Below are 24,786 nucleotides of genomic sequence, written 5' to 3'. Positions count from 1 at the left end.
GATTCAAAGAACCCAGCTTTTTGGGATAAGAATTCACTATTTGACAAAAACTGCTAGGAAAATTGGAAACTAGCAGAAACTAGGCAATGACCCACACTTAACACCATATACTAAGATAAGATCAAAATGGATTAATGATCTAGGTATAAAAAATGAGATCATAAATAAATTAGAAGAACATAGGATAGTTTACCTCTCTGATCTGTGGGGGAGGAAGAAATTTGTGACCAAAGAAGAACTAGAGATCATTATTAATCACAAAATAGAAAATTTTGATTATATTAAGTTTTTGTACAAACAAAACTAATGCAGACAAGATTAGAAGGAAATCAATAAACTAGGAAAACATTTTTGTAGTCAAGGGTTCTGATAAAGGCCTCAGTTCCAAAAGACATAGAGAATTGGCTCTAATTTATAAGAAATCAAGCCATCCTCTAATTGATAAATGGTCAAAGGATATGAACAGACAATTTTGGGACAAAGAAATTGAAATTATTTCTAGTCATGTGAAAAGATGCTCCAAATCACTATTGATCAGAGAAATGCAAATTAAGACAACTCCGAGGTACACGACACACCTCTCAGATTGGCTAAGATGATAGGAAAAGATAATGATGAATGTTGGAAGAGATGTGGGAAAACTGGGACACTGATACATTATCGGTGCAACTGTGAACAGATCCAACCATCCTGGAGAGCATTTTGGAACTATGCTCAAAAAATTATCAAACTCTGCATACCCTTTGATCCAGCAGTGTTCCTATTAGGATTATATCCCAAAGAGATTTTAAAGGAGGGAAAGAGACCCACCCACGTGTGCAAAAATGTTTGTAGCAGCCCTGTTTGTAGTGGCTAGAAACTGGAAATTGAATGGATGCCCATCAATTGAAGAATGGTTGGGTAAATTGTGGTATATGAATGTTATGGAATATTATTGTTCTGTAAGAATCGACCAGCAGAATGATTTCAGAGCGGCCTGGAGAATTGATTGATTTGATGCTGAGTGAAATGAGCAGAACCAGGAGATTATTATACACTTCAACAACAATATTATATGATGATCAATTCTGATGGACGTAGCTCTCTTCAACAGTGAGATGATTCAAACCAGTTCCAATTATTCAGTAATGAAGAGAATCAGCTACATCCAGAGAGAAGTATGTATAATGATTGTAGTCCACAACATAGCATTTCCACTCTTTCTGTTGATGTTTGCATGCATTTTTGTTTTCCTTCTCAGGTTTTTTTTTATCTTCTTTCTAGATTCAGTCTTTCTTGAGCAGCAAGATAACTGTATAAATATGTATACATATATTGTATTTAACATATACCTTAACATATTTATCATGTATTGTTCTACCTGCCATCTAGGGGAGGAGGTGCAGGGAAGGAGAAGAAAAGTTGGAACAGAAGGTTTTGCAAGGGTCAATGTTGAAAAACCACCCATGCATATGTTTTGTAAATAAAAAGTTATAATTTTAAAAAGTATATCATTGTATCTGTTCACACCCCTTGCCCACCCTTAACTTGCCATTGTACACTTGTACACCAATAAGAAATAAAAGAAAATGTCTTTAAATGTCAAAAAAAATTCATTTGAGATAAAGGGCAAAGATCTCAGACTTCTGTAATTGCTTCAAGCTGGCAAGGGTCCTAGAGCTATCCCTGAGTTCACTGGGGGTTTGTGCCAGGAGTGGAAATAGCAGCAGGGCATCTAAGGGGTATTGCGTGTCCCAATCAGTCGTCCCATGATCTCCAGGCTGAAGGGGTTGAAAATTCGCAGCTTGAAGGTTAGAGGAAACAAATCTCAGGAGCAGATTAAAAGTGGGGTGTCATCCAGGGTTGAGATGGATTTTGTTTGAAAATGGGGCCGTTTGCAAAAAATACATCAGGTCCCATCTGTGGGCTGCCTTAAGGATGATGATAGCCCACCCAATGCTGAACAAGCCCCACTGCCCACAGAGCTTCCTAGTTGTAGAAGGTAATTACTGGCAGGAGCATAGAATGATAATCAAGAAAAGTAAAAGAGAAAATGTCAGGAGCAAAAAGTTCTCATCTTTGGAGTGAGAAAAAGTTAGGTAAGAGAGTGAAAGAAAGAAGGATGCAGACAGTTTCATCCATCTTCCTCCAGAGTGCTTCACAGGAGTACTCTGAAATACCTGAGAAGTGAAAGCTGGACTGTTTGTTTCTCTGTGAGGAGCTTAGGCAGGCTTAGCAAGTGCTTTGATACTTTCAGGGCCTTTTCAATCCTACAAAGAAAAGTGCTAACAAAACCAAAAGCAGCTTGGAACCCCCTACATGGGGGAGTAAAGTCTGTTTGCTACTCTCCACCTGGATAGGTGGGAACTGGCTTCAAGAGGGGGAGGTTTAACAGCTCCCTCAGGATCCACTTGGGCACAAATTGGGCAGTCCTGAGAGACCTGTTTGTCTCCCAGCTTGTGACTGGTGAAAATGCGGTTTATCCCTCTCATTCCCTTCCCCAGTTCCAAAGCTCTGGTTAGGGCAATGAGTTCAGCCTCCTGGGCTTCACAATTATGGATGGCAGGATTAAGGGTGTGACAGGCCCAGAGTCAGGTCAGGTAGGAGACCCTGATATCTATTAGGCCTCCCACCAAGCCACTGATGTCCTTTGGCTTCTAAAATGCTCCGAACCCCGGGAGTGAAAACCTCTGATGGCTGTCCCAAAGTTTAGTTTTGAGGACTCTTCAATTAAAAGGGCTGAGGCAGCCGCCACTCTGAGGAAGGAGGGCCATCCCAGGGAAACCGAGTCCAGTTTTTTTGAGAAGTAGACAGTGGGTCTGGGATGGCCCACGTTGTGGCCCTGGGCGTGGCTGTAGATCAAGATAAGAATGCAGTTAAGCTTCTCCAAATCTTTTAACTGTGTAACTTAAATTTCGTGCTTAAAAAATTAAAAAATGGAGGTCTGAGAAGAGAGAATTGGGTCCCCGGTTTCATCATTAATCTCACCCTAATAAGGGAAACGAGCATTTAAATAACAGGTCACCAAGCTGGCAAGGCAGAGGAGAGGTCTCGAGACGGCTCTGGGGTTCCCCTGCAATCACTGCTCTATGGGGGGAGTGCAGGTGAGACCCGAATTGCAGAGGAAGAGTGAAGGAGAAGCACCATTTTCAGTCTACCTTGATCTCTGTGTAGCACTTGGCACTGATAAACAATCCTCTCTTTTATAACTCTTTTCTTGGCTAATCTTTTTTTTACTTATTTTTTTGTAACACATGTGACTTTCTTCCCCCACTTAACTCCTTAAAGGCAGGGGCTACACTTTCATCATTCTATTTCCAGAGCCTAGCACAGTGCCTTTTACAAGAGGAAATCCTTTTACCAATGCATTATCAGCTCTTGGCAACTTATAATCTTAGGCAGTTGCTTGGGACAGTAAGAAGCGAAGGTCATGCAGCCAAGATGTGTCAGAAACAGAATTTGAACCCCAACTTTTTTGGCCATGAAGCCAGCTCTCCATTCCCTAAGTCATGCCATAGTAAGTGCTTAATATATCTTGCAATAAACATTTTCTCTTTGCAAAAATTCCCTAATGGAAATAGCTAACTAATATAATGACCAGCACCCCAAGCCCTAAAATCCATTCCAATTATCTGACAATATGACTTCTCAACTAAAGTATTTATATACTTTCTATTTATCCAACTTGCTGGAACATTTGATAACTGCTTCCTACCACAAAAACACATTTTTAGATGAAAATTACTTTACCCACTCTTCTCTACCCCATAAGCTCTCCCCAAGCTGGGGCTAAGCCAACTTAAGCTGATTGGTCATTCAGAACTAGAGCAAACTTTAAATTTCAGCAAAATGCCCAAGGTTTGCAAAGCCTACTGAAGAGTACAGACTGAAGATATCAGGTAATTTTGTAAAATAATGTTCTCAATAACAAGTAATTCTGTTTATAGTAACTTTATTTTATTTGCATACTAGTATCATTTGCATCTGAAAGGGATGTATTAATTGTGAAAGTAAATGCATACTAAAATAAATCTAAAATGAAAGAACAAGAGGAACAGAATAAAAAAGAAAGCTCCTGGCATTAAGGTAGCATTGTCTGGTACTCCTGGTGCTGAGAAATGGACAGCTATAAAAAGTTAGAATGGGTGCAAAATGTTTGTGTTGATTATGAGCTCTTCTATTCATTTTGGGATGACAAAAAACTGGATGGCTAAGTTGTCAAGAGAAATGGATGTATACAACACACCATCTCCTCCTAAGGGAATTGTAGAATATCTGAGAAAGACTACAAATAAGGCTATTTTTCTCTATGAAGGAGGAGGATAGAATATCATTGTGATTGAAACTTTACGTGTGGAATAGACTTTGCTCTCATATATATTTGCTTTCAAATTCTTTATCATAAAAAAGGAAATGTATAAAATTAAAATACATTACTATCTAAAGGTGTGACTTTGATCAGTCTTTTTAGCATTCTGGGTCCCATTTTCTTAATCTGTAGAATAAGAGGTAAAGTCTTCTGAGGCCCCTTCTAGCTCTCAGTTTAAATTCCTTTGACTGACTATTGGGCCAAGTTATTCTCTGTCATAATTGACAAGAGTAGAACACAATAGAAATCAATATCAATTATCTATGTTGTATCTCTCTTATCAGGAATACAACAAATAATTTGGTTGTTTTGATAATTTGGAATCCATTTCTTAAAATTTCACGAAGTAGCATTTAGTAATTTGATACTGGACATTTGTTATCATAGTTTCCATTATTTCTATCTATAAAGTTCTGGGAAAGTTAAATTGTACTTAGGTGGCTGAATAGGAGTTCAAAGATATCTGTGAATTCAGAAGAAAGAATTATTTTGAAGCCTGGATTTTAAAAATAATCTTAGTTAATTTATCTTCAATGAATGGAATATTTTTTCAACTGAATGCTTTACAATATTTAAGATGACACAAGAATATTCTGATTAAAATTTTCAATAATAGACATTATTTTAACATTTAATAATGAAATAGTAATTTAAAAATGACTTTAAATATTTTAATTGGACTTGCAATTTTATTATTTTAATACACTGATATCAATGTCACAGTTAATGATCTAATTTAGCTTATTAATAGTCAACAAATAGAACATACTTATGTTAAAAATTTGAAAAATGACTCTTGTCATTTCTCTTGTCAGAGAAAAAAAATTAAGAAAAGAAGTGACTATATTTACCCCAGGAAGGACTTTTAACATAAAAATGTTTGAATGGTTTTTTTTAAAGGACTTATGATTACAATAGTGTGGAAACTTACTTAGCTAACATTCAACTATGACTCATGTGTAACTTGAAGTCTTATGGAATTGCCTGGAACACAGAAAATTTAAAAACTTAATCCAAGGTCACACAGCCATTATGTGTCTTAAGCACATGAATCCCAAAACAGCTCTTTATCAACTCTACTACATTGTGCTATCAATGATAAATTTTGCTTTTCCCAGAATCTCATTTTGTGCATTGATTCAGACCTGTGATTTCATTAATATAAGAAATTCGTAGAAGGAAGCTTTTCATTTATGCAGAAAGGCAATTGATCAGTAACTTGTAACCTCAGAGAATCACCAGGAACTAAGTCCAATGACTTGTCCAGGGCTACACACCAAAGGAAGGATATGAACTCAGTTCTTCCTAGCTCTCCGTCCTAGAAACTCATATGCTGTACATGTATACAAAATAAATTCATTGAATACTAGCTATAACTAAATATAAAGTCTTTCTACAATAAGGAAATTACACAGAAGATTTTGTTTTGGGATTATAGAAAGATTTAGAGAGAAGTTATCTAATTCAATCCCTTTATTTAAAAAAAATAAAGAAACTGAAGCCAAGAAAAATTAAGTCAATTGAAGCAAAGTTATATTTGTCCCAGTGACTTTACATCCTATTTCTGTTTGAGATGAATAAATGTAATAGTTATTTTCAATCTGCTTTGTCTTTATCAGAGATGGGATGCAAACTCATTAGATCAAGATACAGTTAGTATTCCTATAGTATCAGAATTAATGATATTCAAACTGAAGTGGTTGAAAGGCTTACTAATATATATCAGGAACAAATGGGAAGGCCATAGTTTACAGAATCCCTATTGTGGATCTGGCCTCCAAAGCTAAATGTCTATAAATATTGGATTGGCAACAGGAAGCAAAGAATATGGAATTATAGTGTAGGTAGAAAAATCTATACAGGGGCAGCTAGGTGGTGAGGAAGGAAGGAAGGAAGGAAGGAAGGAAGGAAGGAAGGAAGGAAGGAAGGAAGGAAGGAAGGAAGGAAGAAAAGAAGGGAAGGAAGGAAAGGAAGGGAAGGAAGGGAAGGAAGGAAAGAAGGAAAGGAAGGAAGGAAGGGAAGGAAGGGAAGGAAGGGAAGGAAGGGAAGGAAGGAAGGAAGGGAAGGAAGGGAAGGAAGGAAGGAAAGAAAAATCAGTACCAAGTCATTTTGGGGAGTGGGAACAGGGAAAGGCACTATTAACTAGAGAGTGAACTAGAGAATGAACAAAAAGTAAATAATCATGAAGGCAGGGATTCCATGAAACTAAGCTGAGGAGGAAATACATTCCAGATATTGGGGTAACAATCTTGTAAAGGTATAGAAATGGGCACTTTGCATAAAAAAGCAAAAAAAAAATGCTATTAGCATTTGACAGCATTCACTATAAATCATGGTTATTATTTGAATGACAAGAACACAATTACTTTTCTGTATTTTATTTCTTTTTTTTTCTTTTTGGTAATAATCCCAAATGGTTAAAACTCACTATAATCGTAGAGAATGCTGACAAAATGATGAGATTTAGTGATCAATAATGGAAAAAGAAAGTCATGATATCTGAAAGAAGACACTCTAATTTGTACTTTTAACTTAAAAAAAATCTAGTTGTTGTGACTAATCATTAACAAATTAACAATTGCTGTCTTTTATTAGAAATCCTCAAAGATGCAAGTGATCCTTTTGGGCCTGTGTTTTCTAAGTGTCATCGGGGCAGTGCCAGTAAGTACCCTTTAAGAAATTTCAGTGACTCTTGATTCCCTTTAGAATCCAAAAACTCCTGAAGTTGTCATTTTTATCCCATCACAACCTGATTCCAACTTACTTTTCAAGCCTTATAAAATATAACTTCCTTTCACACTCTCTTCAATTAAGCCATACTCACTCTTTCCCCCTCTGTGGTTCTCATAAATAATATTTCATCTTCCCCAGGGTGCCCCATGCCTAGAAAGCTTTCCTTCCTCACTTCTTTTCATAATATCTATTTTTTCTTTGGTATTCAGCTCAAGTTTTACCTCCTATATGAATCCTTTCTACTATAACAATTCAAAAGACATAGTTTCTGGGTAATTTAATCAATTTATTAATAAGACCAATAGTTATTAATAAAAGGATGATCATTTGGCATATCTCAATCATGTAGTGGGTTCACAGTTCAAAAACCCTTCAAAACGAGTAAGTGTTTTGGAGGGGTGGCAATCAGTTGATTGAATAACACAGTGGAAAATGAGCTATATTAAAATGAAAAAAATAGAGAAACTATTTCTATAATCAGACCACCCCTGCCTTAGGTTTTTTAAACAAAAGGATCTGTCTCCCTCTAAGCTTTACTGAATAGAATTCACCTGAGATTAGAGATTGTTTTTAGGGATTGGGTTTGCTCAAAGAGAAGTTTATTTAACTAAACCAGTCTCTACTCAGGTCTTGAAAATGGAAAAAAAAAGGGGCAACTCTGAATCTCTGCAAATGATTAGTTATTGATAATCATTTATCTCACCTGCTTTTCCCTAACTACTCCCAACCTCCCACATAATTACTTTGTACATATATTTGTACACTTACACTTACATGTATACATGCTACTTCCCCACTAGAAGAAGAGCCTTTTGAAAGAACAGGGTTTGTTTTTTTAATACTTTTGTGTCCTCAGGGACTAGCATGTTCCCTGACACATTTGTTATTGTTCATTTCAGTCATGTTCAACTCTTTGTCACCCCATTGAGGGGGGCAAAGACAACAGAGTAGTTTTCTATTTCTTTCTCCAGTTTATTTTACAGATGAGCAAACTGAGTCAAATAGAATTGAGTGAAATGTCCAGGGTCACGTAGCTAATAAGTATTGAGATCAGATTTGAATTCAGTCTTTCTGACTCCACACTTAAAACTATTCACTGTGCCACCCAACTGCCCTCCCTGGCACCTGGTAGATAATTAATAAATGCTTGGTGATTGATTGATTATAAATATATAGCAATGTCTATGTAGTTCTCTTTGCTTAATAAGTGGATTAGTAGCACTAACCAGAGGACCAGCTTCACATAACTAAAGCATGTCACCAAACTGCCTTTTTAAGTAGTAAGAAGCTCTGAAGGAGCCAATTTCAGAGCAATATCATTAAAATCAACTTAAAAATTCCAATAGCTAACAACAATTCATAGTATTAGACAATATCTCAAAGGAAATTTTTAAACTTTCTTATTAAATAGCTGCTATACCCAAAGAGTAATGCTAAGTGTCAAAGACATAAACAAAACAACCCAGAAACCAAATTCTCGGTCCCTAGAGAGTCCTCTTTTTCTATAATGAATAAAAGGCAGGCACAACAGTAACATTTTAGTATTTATTAAAAGTCTAGATTTTATTATAATCTCCCAAGACTTTGAGAATTACAAATTTAAATATAATATGAAGAGAAGCAATTTAATCAATGCCATTTGTTTGTTGTTTATAATGTTATAATAAATCAATACTGGCATTGCATTGCCACCTTTCTCATTTTTATGGCAATTTTGCTTATGCCTAGAAGCAGCATAGATTAACTGTGGGTGTCTATAGTCCAGATTTTTTGATATAGTATCTTTTTTTTTTTCCTGAGGCAATTGGGGTTAAGTGACTTGCCTAGAGTCATACAGCTAGGAAGTGTTAAGTGTCTGAGGTCATATTTGAACTCAGATCCTTCTGATTTCAGGGCTGTTGCTCTATCCACTGTGCCATCTACCTACTCCCTATAATACCATTTTTATAAGGAATAGGAAAGGAAGGGGAAAGCATACTTTTCAAAGTATTTTAAAAAAGATGTTTAAAATTCCCTTAAAAATAAATTACCTTTTTCAAACTATGTACTTTGATTTTTTTGATTGGGATCACTTTTACCAGATGAGAAGGAATTTAGGCTTCTGTTTTCACCTTTCACGTTTTTGTCTGAATCATTCCACTGAACGGAAAGGATGTGACCAAATTACTCTGAAGCCTGCTGTCACATACATTACTTTCTGTGCTGTAGATTTAGGACTAATTAGGTAATGTCTGAAGGGGTATTGGAAAGAGTCACATTTCTTTGCCACAGGCACCTAAATATAGACTTTGGCTGAGTAACACTTCTTGGTACCACATAGAAATGTCATGACCTTTCATCAGTATGGTATCAGTTTGGGGAAATATATTCCTTAGTGCTCAAACTGTATCTTCTGACAATTATGGGGGGAAAGGGGGCAGATTCCTGGTTATCCAAAGTCAAGATCAATCAAAAAAACCCAGTTCCATCAGTGCCTCATCAAACTGCAGCAATGATGGAACCAGATTTGCTGATCCAGCCTAGCTCTGGGAGGATTAGGGAGGAAGAAAGGGAAGGCATTTTTTGAAATAAATAAATTTTAGGCTCTTTCTGAAAATGAGGAAGCTAGAGTTCTGAAGGGGAAGCAGAAACAGCAGAAAATGACTGATGAAATGATGAGAAATGACTATTAAGGATCAGGAGAAGAAGCCTCCCTGCTGGGAGTCCCAGTTGCTGGGGCATGCTGAGTTAGCTATTTTTGGAACAGGTAAAAACAAAGAAGTCTCTTGTCTTTCTGCATCATTTAAGATGTACCAGATCTTACCAAAACAGTTGCCTACTTCTACAATTGTTACTGGTGATTCATATAGGAACAAACCTTGCTGCCAAGAGGACTGATTCTACAGAGTATTGTCAAAGGTTACCAATGGTTGGGCAAGAAACCCAAGGATAGAGGGACACAGATCCCTTACTTCTGACCATTTAGGGCATGGGATGCAGAAGAGGAAAACTGATTTTGAAAGCAAACAGTTGACTGTCTAAGAAGATACTATTAAGAATGGGATTAAATTGCTAGAGACTTAAATGAAATATAGTGTAATGTAAAAACACAAAAATGATGGATTAATGGGAAGGGATGAAATATATTTAACTAGTTCTAAGAAGAATACAGTTGCCTGGTGTATCATAAATCTAATTGAAGTTATTTTTAAAATAAAGAAGGGCTGGAGAGAGGGGAAGCTCCTATATCCATCAAAGCTAGATACCATAAAAGTAGCTCTAATTCCTTCTATCATCACAGGACATGGCACCTCTGTGGCTTACAATTCTACATAGTTGTCTAGAGTTCTGAGACAGTAAGTGATTTGTGCACAGTCACATAACCTATGTGTGTCAAGGGAAGGACTGATACCCATATGGTTCTGTCTCCAAGGCTAGCCTTCTCCCACTACATCACTCTATTTCTAACCTATTAAAGGTCAGTTATTAAGATTTTCATACTTTTTTTTGGCAAGGCAATTGGGGTTAAGTGGCTTGTGCAGGGTCACATAGCTAGTAAACATTGAGTATCTGAGACTGTATTTGAACTCAGGTCCTCCTGATTTCAGGACCAGTGCCATATAGCTGCCCCCAAATTTCTATACTTTTTGGGAAAAGGTATTAAATCAAAAAAGGTCAAAGAAAATAGGATTATTCACATATGAGAAAATCCAGGAACCAGAGTGAGTTGGTGAGCTGGAGAACATTTGAGTTAAGATCAGAGAATTGCCAGAGGATTAGATCCTTAGCAACAGTTATTGGGCATTTTTTTTCCAACATAGTCATTAATGTAACCATCACCAGGGTATCTATGTAGAGGGAAGATCTGCCTAGATGAAATCATGAGTTCTTGAAGCAGTTACTCTTTCTGATTCTAAGAAACAGATGTGGGGGATTTCTGAGTCTTAACTGCAAACAATTGTCAGCATATGGCCAAATTATCCATTTTGCTAACATTCAAATAACCTTTAGCAGAACAGCCTATTAGTTTTAAGTGGCCATAGAAACCTCCCTTCTTTCCTGGCTATTAGAAGGATTTCCTTCTCCTTCTCCCTTTTTCTTCCCTCTAATTGCTACTACAGACTTAATGCAAGTCTCCAAGCTAGTCACACTTCTTACCTTGAACAGGGGTAGTTCTTGGTCTAAATTGACAGAATCTGATGATGAGAACAGAAGGGAAAAACCCGCATGTTTATTCTTGCTTCCCTTCTCCAAATGGCTCATCAAACCTCTTCCCCTCTTGCAGTGAAATCCCTAATAGCAGAGATGGGACTAAGGCATTATCCTGAGAGGCCACATTTTAGAGAATACAGATATGAAAAAATATTTTAGAAGATTATACAACTTTCCAACACATACACCTTCAGTAGCTTAGCAAACACTGAGGTTAAGATCTATTTAGAAAAATAACTGGAACCTACCAGATATTATTTTTAGTAATGTCTATCAAGCTACTTCAACAACTATTTGCTCCTTGGAATTGTCCTAATTACTTCTTGTAGTCTTTCCATATCATGAATTACAGAATTGATTTGAGATCTTGTTTAATGCTGCTTTCCCCACTCCTACCCCTCCACTTTTTGTTAAGGTACCAAAATGGCTAGACCTGTATCTCCTTAAAACACTATCTAGACTATGTTCTAAAATGCAAATATATCTTACTTCAGGCCTTTGTCTATTCCAAAATACACCATTAGCAACCACGTAAAGTTTTGTTTTTATATTTAAAAAAGAAAAGAATAAGTAAGAGTAGGAAGCACTTTTATTGTTTTTATTACTTCTTGTTAGCTCATTGCTAAAAGTAAAATTCCTCAGAAAACTCCCAGGGATTATGTGCTTGCTTCAGTGAGAGGGCAGTGCAAGGGAATCTGTTCACCTGCTTTCTTTTCTTTAGTGATCTAGGGAAAGGAAAGAGAGCAGCATGGATTTAACAGGAGGTGGCAATGGAAAGCATCAGAAAAATTAAATCCTGGGGCCCAAGAAAAACAAAGAAAGAGATCACAGAGTATTAGTCTGGCTTGATAAATGTACTAGTTTTACAATCTTAGAGATCTTGTTCATCCCTTTTCATCCTCCTTGGAGCCTTTCCTCAATCCCACCTGAGCCATTCTTATCCATCTAGAGCCCTAGCACTTAGGGTGCCATTAGCCAACTTTAGCAAGGATTCAGGAAGACTAGATTGCTAGATAGATTATGAGTGGGAGGGCAGGAAGAGTCCCTTCCTCCCAATATCCTCCCCCCATTTCCTTCTGCCCACCTTCTATTCTAGAATATTAGAATTTTAGTTTTCAGGATGTATCAATAGGAGCCTTAGAACAAATCTAGACGACCATTGCTAGTAGAGGAGATTTTTATTTAGGTATAAGTCAAACTGCCACTTTTCCCCTTGTCCCTTCCTTGGGGACAAAGAGAGTAAAGAAAAATTGGCTATTGGCATGGATACAGCCTTTGTCAGGCCCTGCAGCTGTTCTCCAATGAAAAGGCAATAATATTGCAGTGGAATAAAATTTGAAGTTTACTCTCAGGATCATGATTCTCCAATTTCAATCCAAGAGGGTCAGTAGGAAACAAGAGGTCAAAAATAAAGGGAAAAAAAATTCCAAAACTTGTTTACAGATCTTAAAAAGCATTTGAGCAGATTGATCTGGAAGTAGACTGGTCTACATGGTTCAATTAATTTTATTTTATTCCTTTTCTTCCATGGTTATGAATAAAGAAACTTGTACAGCTGTTTTGATTGCTATACATCAAATGTTTATTTGATTGACTCTATTAAAGCATATTAGCAAAGGAGAGAAGGAAGAGTTTTTCCAGTTCATGGGGGCATCAAAACCACGAGACTAATTGAATCAATCCATTGAATCCATACTTTTAGATTAAAAGAGGAATGTTGTCACTCCCCAAAGGGAACAGATCTAAAGGGGAGCAGTAATCTGTTATCTGAGCCTTAGTTTTTTTTTTTCCAGCTGAAAATGGAAGTTATATAGTGTTACCCTATTCTGCCTTCACTAAGGAGAGGATTGACAGTTTGTTTACCATTATAGTATAGGATCATGAAAATGGTTAGCATAGATACCAATACAATTAGAAAATAATAGGGTCTATCTGGGTGACCTACACAAGTCACTTAACTACAATTGCCTCAGCAAAAAAAAAAAAGATTAATGAAAGAAAGAAAGGAAATAACAGGGTGAAATCCCAATTTAAATTTAATTTATTTAAATATAATTAATTTTTAAGTAATATGTACCCTATTTTTAAATTATCAGGGGCAAAATATTATAGGAATTCTAAAACTAAATTCAAAAGATGATGCCATAAAATTCTTTAATTACAAAATATCAATTCCAGAAGCATTCCAGAAATGAATGTGGTATAGGGTACAGCTTCTTAAACTATGGGCTGAGACTCCACATGGAGTCTTATAACTGAATGTGGAGTAGGTGAAATTATAACTTATTATCAATAAATGTTTAATTTGTAAACTATTTTATATACTTATATAGCTAGGGTTATGTAAAAATTTCTTGGGTGGAAAGGGATATGAGTGGAAAAAGTTTAAGAAGTCCTAAGTAAAGGGGAAATAGTATATATACTGGGGATAAGGAGAACTAAGATCTGATTTTATTTTTAATATTAATTTACTGTGTTAATTAGCTGTGTTAATGAATACTTCTCTCAATTTCTTCAACTTTAAAAAGATCTCTGTACAACATCCAATCTATAATTTTCCCTATTACGAAATTACTTTCTTATACTGGAATCTTGCTGTTTTCAAGAGAACAGAATTCAGTATAAATTGTCCACCTGGGAATCCAACCAAAGGAGCTAGTCAATAAGACTGTGTATGACAATTTCATACAATAGACACAGCTTTGATGAAATTGAAACATTCAGAATTGAGTTAAGTGACATCAAATGACTCCACATTTGTTAGTAGAAAACACATTGTTTTGATATCTTGAGTACTTAATCACATACCAAAAAGTTTTCTTTTGATACTGAATTAAATGGTAATGTCACATTTTTCTACATTTAACAGTCTAAAGAATAGCAGGATCCAGATATAGCTACACACGTATTTATTTGTTATATTGTATTTTTGCTTATTACAGTTATCTTGCTGATACTCTAATTGTTTTTTGTTGTGGTGCTTTTAAAGTGGGCTCATCATTTTTGAAAAAAATCCATTTACTCAGATGATATTTTAAAAAAGAGATGTTCTCTGAGTAAAGTATGATAAGATATCTCTAAATATTTTGATGATTTTTCTTTTCAAATCATTGCATCAGATATTTGAAAACAATCTCTTTGCTACTATTTTTTTTTTATACTTTCAATTGTTTCAATAATTGAAACACTAAACAAAGCCGTATGGGGAAAGTGAAGAATAAATGGTACAATGATAAAATTGTTTATAATACTTTTTCATTGATGATCTTTCTTTTCAGAGGATCCACATGTTTATCAGCTTCTTAAGAATGTAAATGTTTATTACATCAGTCTGCACCATATACTTATCTTAATATTGAAAAACAAGTTATAGAAAAATAACTTACTCAAGACAACTCAGTCACAGAATAATGGCTTAGTGACATTAGCTAAGCTAAATTAAAAAACTATATTCCTACAATCTAAAGAAATGACTTTTTCTCACAACACCCTCACTCTCCTTCCAATAATTATGAAATGTTTTCATAGAATTTATTATACTGGCATACTTAGGCACATAGGTGGAGGCAAGGAACCACACAGACACTTTCCAAACTTATAAATGTAAATTCAATGTGGAAAACTGCTGGTTTGGTAGATAACCCGGGAGAAAAAGGAAAATCCATAGGCCTTTTTAGCATTCTCCCTCTGCTGGTCACATCTGCTACTACCACTTAACTAAGCCAGAATTGTAGTATTTAGCAAGAGCTAAGTCAAATTTACTAAAGCACTTATGAGTGCTTTCTCCCAGTATGTTTTTGCATCTGTTGGGAGAGAATGCCAAACTTACTTAAAGGCAAAAGGAATCACTAAATTCATTTTTTTGTTTTAAAAGTTCAAATCTCAGGGCCAGCCTGAAGCAAAATTGTAGAGGTTATCAGTTTATATTAAATGTCTTCCCTATTCGGGACTTTGAGAATTATATCTAGGACTTAGAATCTTTATTCTGAACCTGACTCTCTTAGACTCCATTAATACTCTTTGCTCCAGGCTTTCTGCACTCATCAACATTTATGTATTGTCCTGTGTCCAATTCCATTAAAGCCTTTCTTTGGGATTTTGATGAGAATGGATCCTTTTGTGTTCTCTTTCTTGATAATATGAACCAAGTTAAAACAGTGACTTTTTGCATGTAGAACACTAATTCAAATATAATTGTATAGATTTTTAGTAGTGGTAAATTGAAGATTTTAAAAATTATCTCAAATGAGATAATGTTTGTGAACAGTTACATAAACACAAAGTACAGTTTCTGACACATAGTAGGTATTTAATAAATCCTTGTTCCCTTCTTCTCTTTTGGGGGCTGCCTTTTGGCAGCCATTGCATTGATCGTAGTGATGCAATGCAGGTAGCTGTCACTTTGTTTAAAGTTTGGCATGTTGCCTGAAGAAATAGGAGTCATCAGGAAAGGGTGAAATGAATGTAATAATTGTAATTTTCATAATGAATAAATTAATGGGAACTATCAGTGGTTGGATAATTTTAATATTATTATTAATAATTATTAATATTAATATTGTTTATTTTAGATTTATTTATTTTTATTCCTTATTTCCTATAGTCAGAATCATCTTAAAAGAAATGTTTCTCCATTAAGTGAAAGAGACTGTGGGAAGTAGTTGATACAAAGTTGACCTAATCTCTCCCTGCCCCAGGTATCTCAAAAAACTTTATAAACTGCAGACAAAGATTGGCAGCAATATTTCGATATTTTTTTCAAAGATTTCTCCTGCTGACAGTAATAACATGCTGATTGAGGAATTGCTGAAAAATGTCCAAGCCTGTTTTTATTGTTTTTATTGAAAATATATTCAATGACTCAAACAAAACTCAAACAAAAAATCCTTAGAGGATGTGTATCATCTGGCTCTTTCTGATAGCAACTTTGCCACTACATACTAAATTAGCCCTTCCATTATCAATTATTCCAAATCCATTTCTGCAAGTACTACGAATTTGCAGATTTAAGGGATGCATATTGGAAGGATTCCAGAGCACCCATTTAACAACTATTTACTTAGTCTAGGAACATAGGAAATTCAGAATAAACTGATTCAATATTATAGCTATCACTTCCAACACTGAATACAATTTGGCTTCAAATAGAGCTTCATATACCTTAATATCTTGTTTTGGAAACAAAGAAAAGAGCAACCAATTAAATATCCAGGTAGAAGTTTCTGAATTTGGGCTTATGACCTCTGCCTTGACAATAAATAGAATTTGGAGAGACAAATCAGAATGTGGGTGTATCCTGTCACTCTGAATTTTTAGTTCATCAATCTCTTTACCATCCAAAAGCTCCATTTCCATTCTACTTCAGACACCAAGGGAACAAATACATGAGTTTCTCATCACCTGAAAGACCTCTACCTCATTCCACTGTGACAGCTGCTTTCTGTCCTTATACCTTTCCCATTTCCTGAGATTACTCTTTGCATTCTTACTGACCTCTGGTCCCTTGCATCTTCTGTTTCTCTCAGTCTACCATCCACTGTTTAGCTTAGAATCCCTTCCTCTATAGACTTGGACCTACCCTCAGCCAGAGCAGCAGAAATGTCTTCAGTCCTTCAATCCTTCACCTTCTCTTATTCCTAATATGTAAATCCCCAATCTTGAGTTATCCTCCATATAGCAGTCAATTACCCCTGCTTTTTTTTTTTTTTTTGAAAAGCTCTGTTCCCTTGCTTTCCATAATGATACTTTTCTCCCTATTCAGTCCCTTCATGATTCAACTTCCTCCTTTTACTCTAGAGATCTGTTTATTGCCTCATTTCTCTGATGAGTAAGCTATATGACTGTCCACTCTAGGGTTTCAGATATGCAGTTACAATATCCAAAAATCATCTCAAATCTCTCTACTTATCTGCATTTTCATATTTTCAATATTCATTATCAATAGATAATTTCATATCCATTGGATATCTCTACCTAAATATCTCATAGATATTTCAAAATTAACATCTAAAAACTGAAGTCATCTTCTTTCCACCTAAATATGACCCTCCTAGCTTTCCTATGCACAAGGTTGGCCATGTTATTCCCCAGTCCATAACCTTCAGTGCCTACTTATTATCTGTTGACTTAAAAAAATAGACTCATAGGCATTTAAGAACCTCCAAAATCTGGCTCCAGTCTTACTTTACATAACTGCTTTCATTCACTCTATGTTCCAGACAAAAGGATTATTAGCTGTTTTCTCATTTTATCCTGCAAATTCTTACTTCAATGCATATTGATTGTCCTTTTAGGCTAAAAGACATTCCTTGCAAATTTTTGCCTGTTGCAAAGCTCCTATATTTTGTAGGAAAAGTGATACTCAGATGACACTTCTTTTTTAAAATGTTTCATTTTTTAAAATTATATGTAAAACATTCATTTTTTCAAAAAACTTTGAGTTCCAAATTTTTTCCCTCCTTCCTAACCTTTTCCATCTCGAAGATGTTATGTTGTGAACTATATTAGTTATGTTGTGTTTGATCTGTGAAAAACAGACCACCCCCCAAAAAAAACAACCCAAAGCATGAATAAAATAAAATAAAATAATATGCTTTGATCTGCATTCAGATTTTATCAGTTCTTTTTTTTTTGAGGTGAATAATATTTTTCATCTGAAGTCTTTTGGAGTTGTCTTAGATCTTTATATTACTTGATCATCATACACTATTGCTGTGACTATAGAGTGTTCTAATTCTATTCATTTCACTTTGCATCATTCATGTAAATCTTTTCATGTTTTTCTGAAAGCATCCTGCTTCTCCTTTCTTATAGCACAATAATATTCTACCACAATCATTTACCACAATATATTCAACCATTCCTCAATTTATGGACATTCCCTCAATTTCTAATTCTTTGCATTGTAAAAAGAACTGCTATAAATACTTTTCATGCAAATAGATTCTTTTGAATTTTTAAAAAATTTATTTGACTTAGTAACCACATTTCTGGATCAAAAGTTACGCATAGCTCTACAATCTTTTGCGCACAATTCCAAATTACTCTCTAAACTGGTTAGATCAGTTCACAATTTCACCAACAGTGTATTAGTATCCCAATTTTCCCACATCCCAATATTTGTTTTTTGTTTTTATATCATTTCAGTCAATCTGAAAGGTATGAGATGGTACCTCAGAGTTGTTTTAATTTGCATTTCTCTAATCAATGGCAATTTAGAGCAATTTTTCAGATGCCTATAGATAACTTTTGATTTCATCTGAAAATGTTCTGTTTATTATCTTTTGACCATTTATCAGTTAGAACTGAGTCAGCCTTACAAATTCTATTCATTTATCTACATATTTGAGAAATGAGATTTTTTTCAGAAAAATTTAGTATAAAATCTACATTTACAGACACACACACATATGCACAGTTTTCTGCTTACTTTCTATTTTTGGCTGCATTTGTTCTGTTTGAAAAAAAATTGTTTAATTTATGTACTCAAAATCATCAATTTTATATCCCTTAATGTTTTCTATCTCTTGTTTGGCCATAATTCCTCTCAATTGACACTTTTAAAAATATCTTTTTAATTTTTCCAAATACATGCAACATTCACCTTTGCAAAACTTTGTGTTCCAAATTTTTCTCCCTTCCTCCCATCACCCCCTCCCCTAGACAGCAAACAATGTAGATTAAATATGTACAATTTTCACATTAGTCATGTTTGCAAGAAATATCAGATCAAAAGGAAAAAAATAGAAGAAAAAACAGCAAGCAAGCAAACAAACAATAAAAGGTAAAAATATTTATGCTTTGATCCACTTTCAGTCTCCATAGTTCTCTCTCTAAATGCAGATGGCTCTTTTCTATTAAAATTGCCTTGAATTGGCTTGAAAAGATCCAAGTGCATCACAATTGATCATCACATAATCTTGTTGTTGCTATGCACAATGTTCTCTTGGTTCTACTCACTTCACTTAGTATCAGTTCACATAAGTCTTTACAGGCTTTTCTGAAATCAGTTTGCTCATCATTTCTTATAGAACAACAATATTCCATTACATTCATATACTATAACTTATTCAGCCATTACCCAACTGATGGACATCCATTCAATTTTCTATTCTTTGACACTGCAAGAAAGGCTGTTACAAACATTTTTGCAAATGTGGGTCCTTTTCCCTTTTTTTATGATCTCTTTGGGATACAGACAACAGTAGAGACACTGCTAGATCAAAGAGTATGTACAGTTTGAGAAACCTTTCAGGGACAGTTCCAAATTGCTCTCCTGAATGTTTGGATTGGTTCACACTTCTACCAACAATGTATTAATTCCCCAATTTTCTCACAAACTTCCATTAGTTGACACTTTTTACATGAGACCTTTCCAGATTTGTCTGGATATATCTCTATATCTTGCCACATTTTCCCTTAAGAAATTTTATATGTGTACATATTTATCCCTTACAATTAAATGATAATAAGCTTCTTGAGGGCAGGTATTAAATTGTCTTTCTTCTTGTTATTTCTACTACTTATCATGAAAATCTAAATCACAATAAATTTTTCTGATTTGAATGAAATGAGTACTATGAAAATATATGGAAATAACATTTCTCATATATGGAAAATGACTGTAGACACAATTTCTGTTTCATAAAAATATATATATAATGCTATTCCTTTCCAAGATGTGTACCTTATTGACTATTTCTTCTTTGCAATGTTTACTAGTTCTTTTTCCACTGAATGTCTATTGGCACACTTTGGTTCAGGCTTTTACCCTCTTCTCATTTGTCAACAAGATGGTAAAGGACTTGAAAATTATGTCACATGAGAAGTAATTTAGGAAAAAAAGGTAATTAGCTTAGAGAATAAATAGATGTCAATTATAGTGGGAAAAATTAGATCAATATAAGAAAACTATAAAAATTTAAATTGATAATAACTTTATTTCTTTAAAAATAAGCAAATTTCTGAACACTGATTGGTCAAATAGAAACTGAATGATTACATTGTCTGATATTATAGAAAGGATTCTTACATTGGGAGTAAGATTGAATAGATAACTTTAAAATCTCTTTTGACTTTTAATATTCATGATTCAACAATTTATCTCTCATTCCATTTGGTAGCTAATATGGTGGTGGTGTAAGAGCAACGGACTTCTAGTCAGAAAATTTGGGTTCAAATTCTCAGCTTTTTATTCCATAATTCCATAATGGTGAGTGGGCCACTTAGTCTCACTAATCCTCTCTTTCTTCATCTTTAAAATAGAAGAACTAGATTAGACGATATCTAAAATTTACTTTAGTCCTCAATCACAGGATTTCCATATAACTAATCTATAGCTATTTGTTCCATTTCCCAATAAATTCAGCTTGCTTCAAGTTGAAATTTTCATGATCTCTTTCCAAACCAGCTTCTCTTCCTGATCTCCTTATTTTGTTAATTGAGCCTTTGATTCTCTTTTTTTTCCCTCTCACTTCTTAGGAGAGGAACTAGGGCTCTGAGAAAGGCCTCCTGGAGGAAGTAGGATTTTAGATGAATTTAGAAGAATCTAGAGAACCCAATAATTGGAAGTAAGACTATTCAGTCCATATATTAGGATTAGGAGATGAAATGCCATATGTGAATCATTCAGTGAGACTGAGTTGCAGAGAGCAGGAAGGGCACTAAAAACTGCAAAGTTAAGAAAGGACTAGGTTGTAAAGAACTTTAAATATCAGATATTTAATAATAGAGGTGATAGGGAACTATTAGAGTTTATAGGGGCAACTATATGGCACAGGGAATAGTCCTACAGTCAAGAAAGCCTAAATGCAAATCTGGCTTCAGACACTAACTAGCTATGTCTTTGAGCAAGTCATTTGATCCTGTTTGCATCAGTTTCTTATTTGTAAAATGAGCTTGAGTAGGTCTCTTTGTATCTCTGCCAAGAAAATCCCAAATGATATCATGAAGAGTCAGACATGACCGAAATGACTGAACAAATTAATTGTGTTTATTGAGTAGGGGAATGGAGATATATTTACACTTCACAAAAAAAAAATCACTTTGACCACTTAATGGAGGCTGTATTAGAGGCACAGAGATCAATTAGAAGGCTATTACAATAATCCAATCTTGAGTTTTAATTTATTTGTAAAATCAGGGCATTGATTTAGATAACATCTGAATTTGGTTCCAGTTCTAAGTCTATGAATTTTGTTGAATTGTGCTCATACTTCAAAGTCCAGTTTCCAGTCCAGATCAAGTCCTGCCCTCTTCATGTTGTTTTCCTTGACCATCCTAGTTTCAGTCATCTCACACTTAATTATATACATGTTTTAACAAGTTTATTTTGTTTATTTATATTTGCTCACTTTTCATTTTTATTTATATTGTTCACTTTTCATAGATAATACTAGTATTATCTACTCAATTAGATTATAAACTCCTAAAGTCTCAAAGCAAAGACACTGTATTTCATACTTGATTCTTGTCCTTGCCACTTTGCTGACATATACCTCAATGTTTTGCACATGGTAGATATTTAATAAATATTTATTTAATTTACTGATTGATTTTATTAATCATTGGTAACTAATTTTATATTGCCTAATATTAGTCACTTCCAAATTTAATACAGAACAATTTGTTTTTGTTTTTGCAAATACCATTTAGCAAAAAGAAAGTAACCAAGACCGTGTTCCAGTTCACTACTTTGACAAGGGAAAAAAGCAAGAGGTATATCCTAAAAGAAATGTTATCCAAGAAAGTGACAAATCCCAGGATGTTTCTGCTGGCAAACAAACAGTGATTAAAGAGCAAGGTACTGATAGTAGCAAGACTTCCCACCATGACCTGGAGGATACTATTTACGCTGAGTTCATTGGAAATGCCAAAACTGACCATGGGGAGAGTATTATTAAGGATCCACCTGACCAAAAAGCACATGGTGTCATTCTCATTAACAAAAATGGCAGAAAATATGCAAGTGCTCCAAGACTCTGGATAGAGGAGAAAACTGAACAGACTGAAACTGGGAATTCCATTCACAATAAACTTAAGGAACTTAAGTATTCTGAAGCCCAAGGCAAAGGAGATGAAGACATTGATAATACCCAAAGAGGTATCCAAAACCAAAATATTTCAGGAGACCACAGAACTATTAGTCATGTTCAATATACCAATGATCACTCAAAACTGACTCCAAAACACATAAAGTTTCCATATGATTTTGAAGGCAGTGGTCAAGGGAAAGAGGACAATGACTTTTCTCCTTCCAGTAGAGAAATAGTTGTTCCTGACACAGAAACCATAAATGGTTACACAAGTGTTCCATACCCAGACAATAATAATGCCATTGATCCCAACTCTATACTTCTCATAGGAAAAGAAGGCAATAATGAAGTTCCAGAAAAAGAGGTATATGACTTGAATTCCAATGGTAGAAAATCTGCTGGAGACATTGTTGGAACTGATGGCAGGAAAACACCAAGAAAAGAGAACAGCATCATTGATAACAAAATTGTAAAAGAGAGTAATGCTGTTAGAGGGGGTACAAATTATAGAGAACTTCCTGGAAAAGAAGGAGAAGCCAACACAAGCTATACTTTTCAGGAGTCAGTAGGAATTCATCACTCTCAAGGATCTATGGGAAAGCAAAACATTATTGGCCAACATGCTAGGGAAGGGAGTAATGATATAATTGAAGACAAAGAAATTTCTAAATATGGCAAAGATAATACTAAAGCAGGTATAGAAAGTCCTAAGAGAGATCAAAAGACCAAAAATGATAAGGGAAAAAAATTTGGTAAAGAAAAAAGTCAAGGCTTACTAAGTTCATCTAATGATCACATCCACCCTTTAAAAGCAGAAAATGAAATAAAAAATGAGGAAAGTGTCCACTATGGCTACCATAAAGAGAGAAGTATCACAAAACTTCCTAGTAATATCAGAAAAAACCATTATGCAGCACACAGAAGGCTCAGTTCTACCAAAAGTCACCATGTATCTGGAAGGAAAAGATTCTGGGGTCATACAAATTCCCATTCCAATAAAAAATTTAAACCTCCTAAAAGAAATGATAGCAGTGATTCAACTTCCAGTGACTCAAGTGACAGTGATAGTGACCAATCCACTGAATATTTTCAAAGTGGTAATGGTAAATAGTCACCAATTAGTTTGGAGAGATTAGAGCCATCTAACAATGAAGACAGTAATTAATTATTTTATTAGGACACTAGGTCTTCTCAGGGTTATTTCCAATACTATAATGACATGACAGTAAGGGAATCTTTTCAAAGCTGGGTATAATTTGATTTTGATTTCTTTGAAGGAGAAAGCCTAATATAAAATAGAATGGCTTGAATAGGAAATATTTTATTTTATCTTATTGTTTGCCTGAGTCTTATAAAACCAGAATGTTTAAAAAAATCTATTGTAATTTACTAAAATTAAATACTTTATAAGGATATTGGCTGTCTGTGGTGATTTTTTATATATATTAACAAGATTCCTTTTATTTATTATATAGGTAAAATTCATGGCATTAGTTAGGTTAGAAATCAAGAGCTCAAGAATGAATTATGATTTGGTCTAGTTTTCTTTTCCTCCTGTCTCCAATAAAGAAAAACTTTCCTTCTTCTTTTATTATATTAATGTTTATCCCACTTCTGTCTGTAATCATTTCATGGCATAGTTGCTTATATTTTCTTCTTTTGATCAAATTTCAAGACATAGGGAGAAACACTCTAAATTAAAAACTAAAACATTTTCTTCTTCTCTTTGATCAAACTTCAAGATATAGGGAGAAACACTCACACTCAAAATTAAAAACTAAAACATTACACTATTGTCAATGTCATTAAAAGTGAAAGAAGAAAAGAACAGGAATGGGCAGGAAACAAAATCTAAATTTTAGTCTGATGTTTTCCATAAATGAGAATTTCCATAAATGTTTTCCATAAATCATTAAGTAAGTTTATGCATAATGGGAAAAAGAAATATTCTTGTCATCTAATGAGAGGCCATACAAGGACCATTTAAAAGAACCAAAAGAAGTCTTCCATTGAAGTCAATCAGTCAATTATCCAGTATTTATTAAATGCCCACTAAGTGCCAGGCACTGTGCTTAAGCACTGGAGCTACCAAAAAAGTTAATATTCTTAAGGAACTCTTAACCTAATGGGGAAAAAATGAATTGGAGATAATACTAGAGGAAAGGCACTTAATTTAAGGAAGACTGGGGGAAATTTCTGGCAGAAAGGGAGACTTTAGCTGAGACTTGAAGGAAACCAGAAGGTATAAATGAAGAGAGAGAGAGAGAGCATTGTGAGCATCAAGAACATCTAGCCAAAACACAAAAACCAGTGATGGAATGTCATGTGACAGGAGTGTCAGTGTATGACAAATTTATGCAGAGAAGCATAAGATGAATAAAGACTGGAAAGGGAGGAAAGGCCCATCTTCTGAAGAAACCAAAAAATATATAACTCTTGCTACAGTGTTATGGGAAAAAAAGGTTTGTTTCAGTGTGTAAA

General features: G+C 34.6%; 1 protein-coding gene across 1 annotated transcript; it reads left to right on the top strand.

Annotated features, from left to right (window-relative positions):
* The first annotated feature begins 1,748 nt into the window (after nucleotides 1-1,748).
* MEPE (matrix extracellular phosphoglycoprotein) lies at nucleotides 1,749-23,416 on the top strand. Its single transcript, XM_051966713.1, has 6 exons — nucleotides 1,749-1,790; nucleotides 1,893-1,981; nucleotides 3,378-3,496; nucleotides 6,944-7,009; nucleotides 19,994-20,067; nucleotides 21,926-23,416. Exons 1-6 carry the CDS (start codon nucleotides 1,749-1,751, stop codon nucleotides 23,414-23,416), a joined length of 1,881 nt encoding a protein of 626 aa, XP_051822673.1.
* The last annotated feature ends 1,370 nt before the right edge of the window (nucleotides 23,417-24,786 follow it).

This window comes from Antechinus flavipes, chromosome 6 (genome assembly GCF_016432865.1).
Source record: "Antechinus flavipes isolate AdamAnt ecotype Samford, QLD, Australia chromosome 6, AdamAnt_v2, whole genome shotgun sequence".
Taxonomy (NCBI): Eukaryota; Metazoa; Chordata; class Mammalia; order Dasyuromorphia; family Dasyuridae; genus Antechinus; species Antechinus flavipes.
Note: the sequence above shows the minus strand (reverse complement) of the source record. Positions and strands in the feature narration are given on the sequence as shown.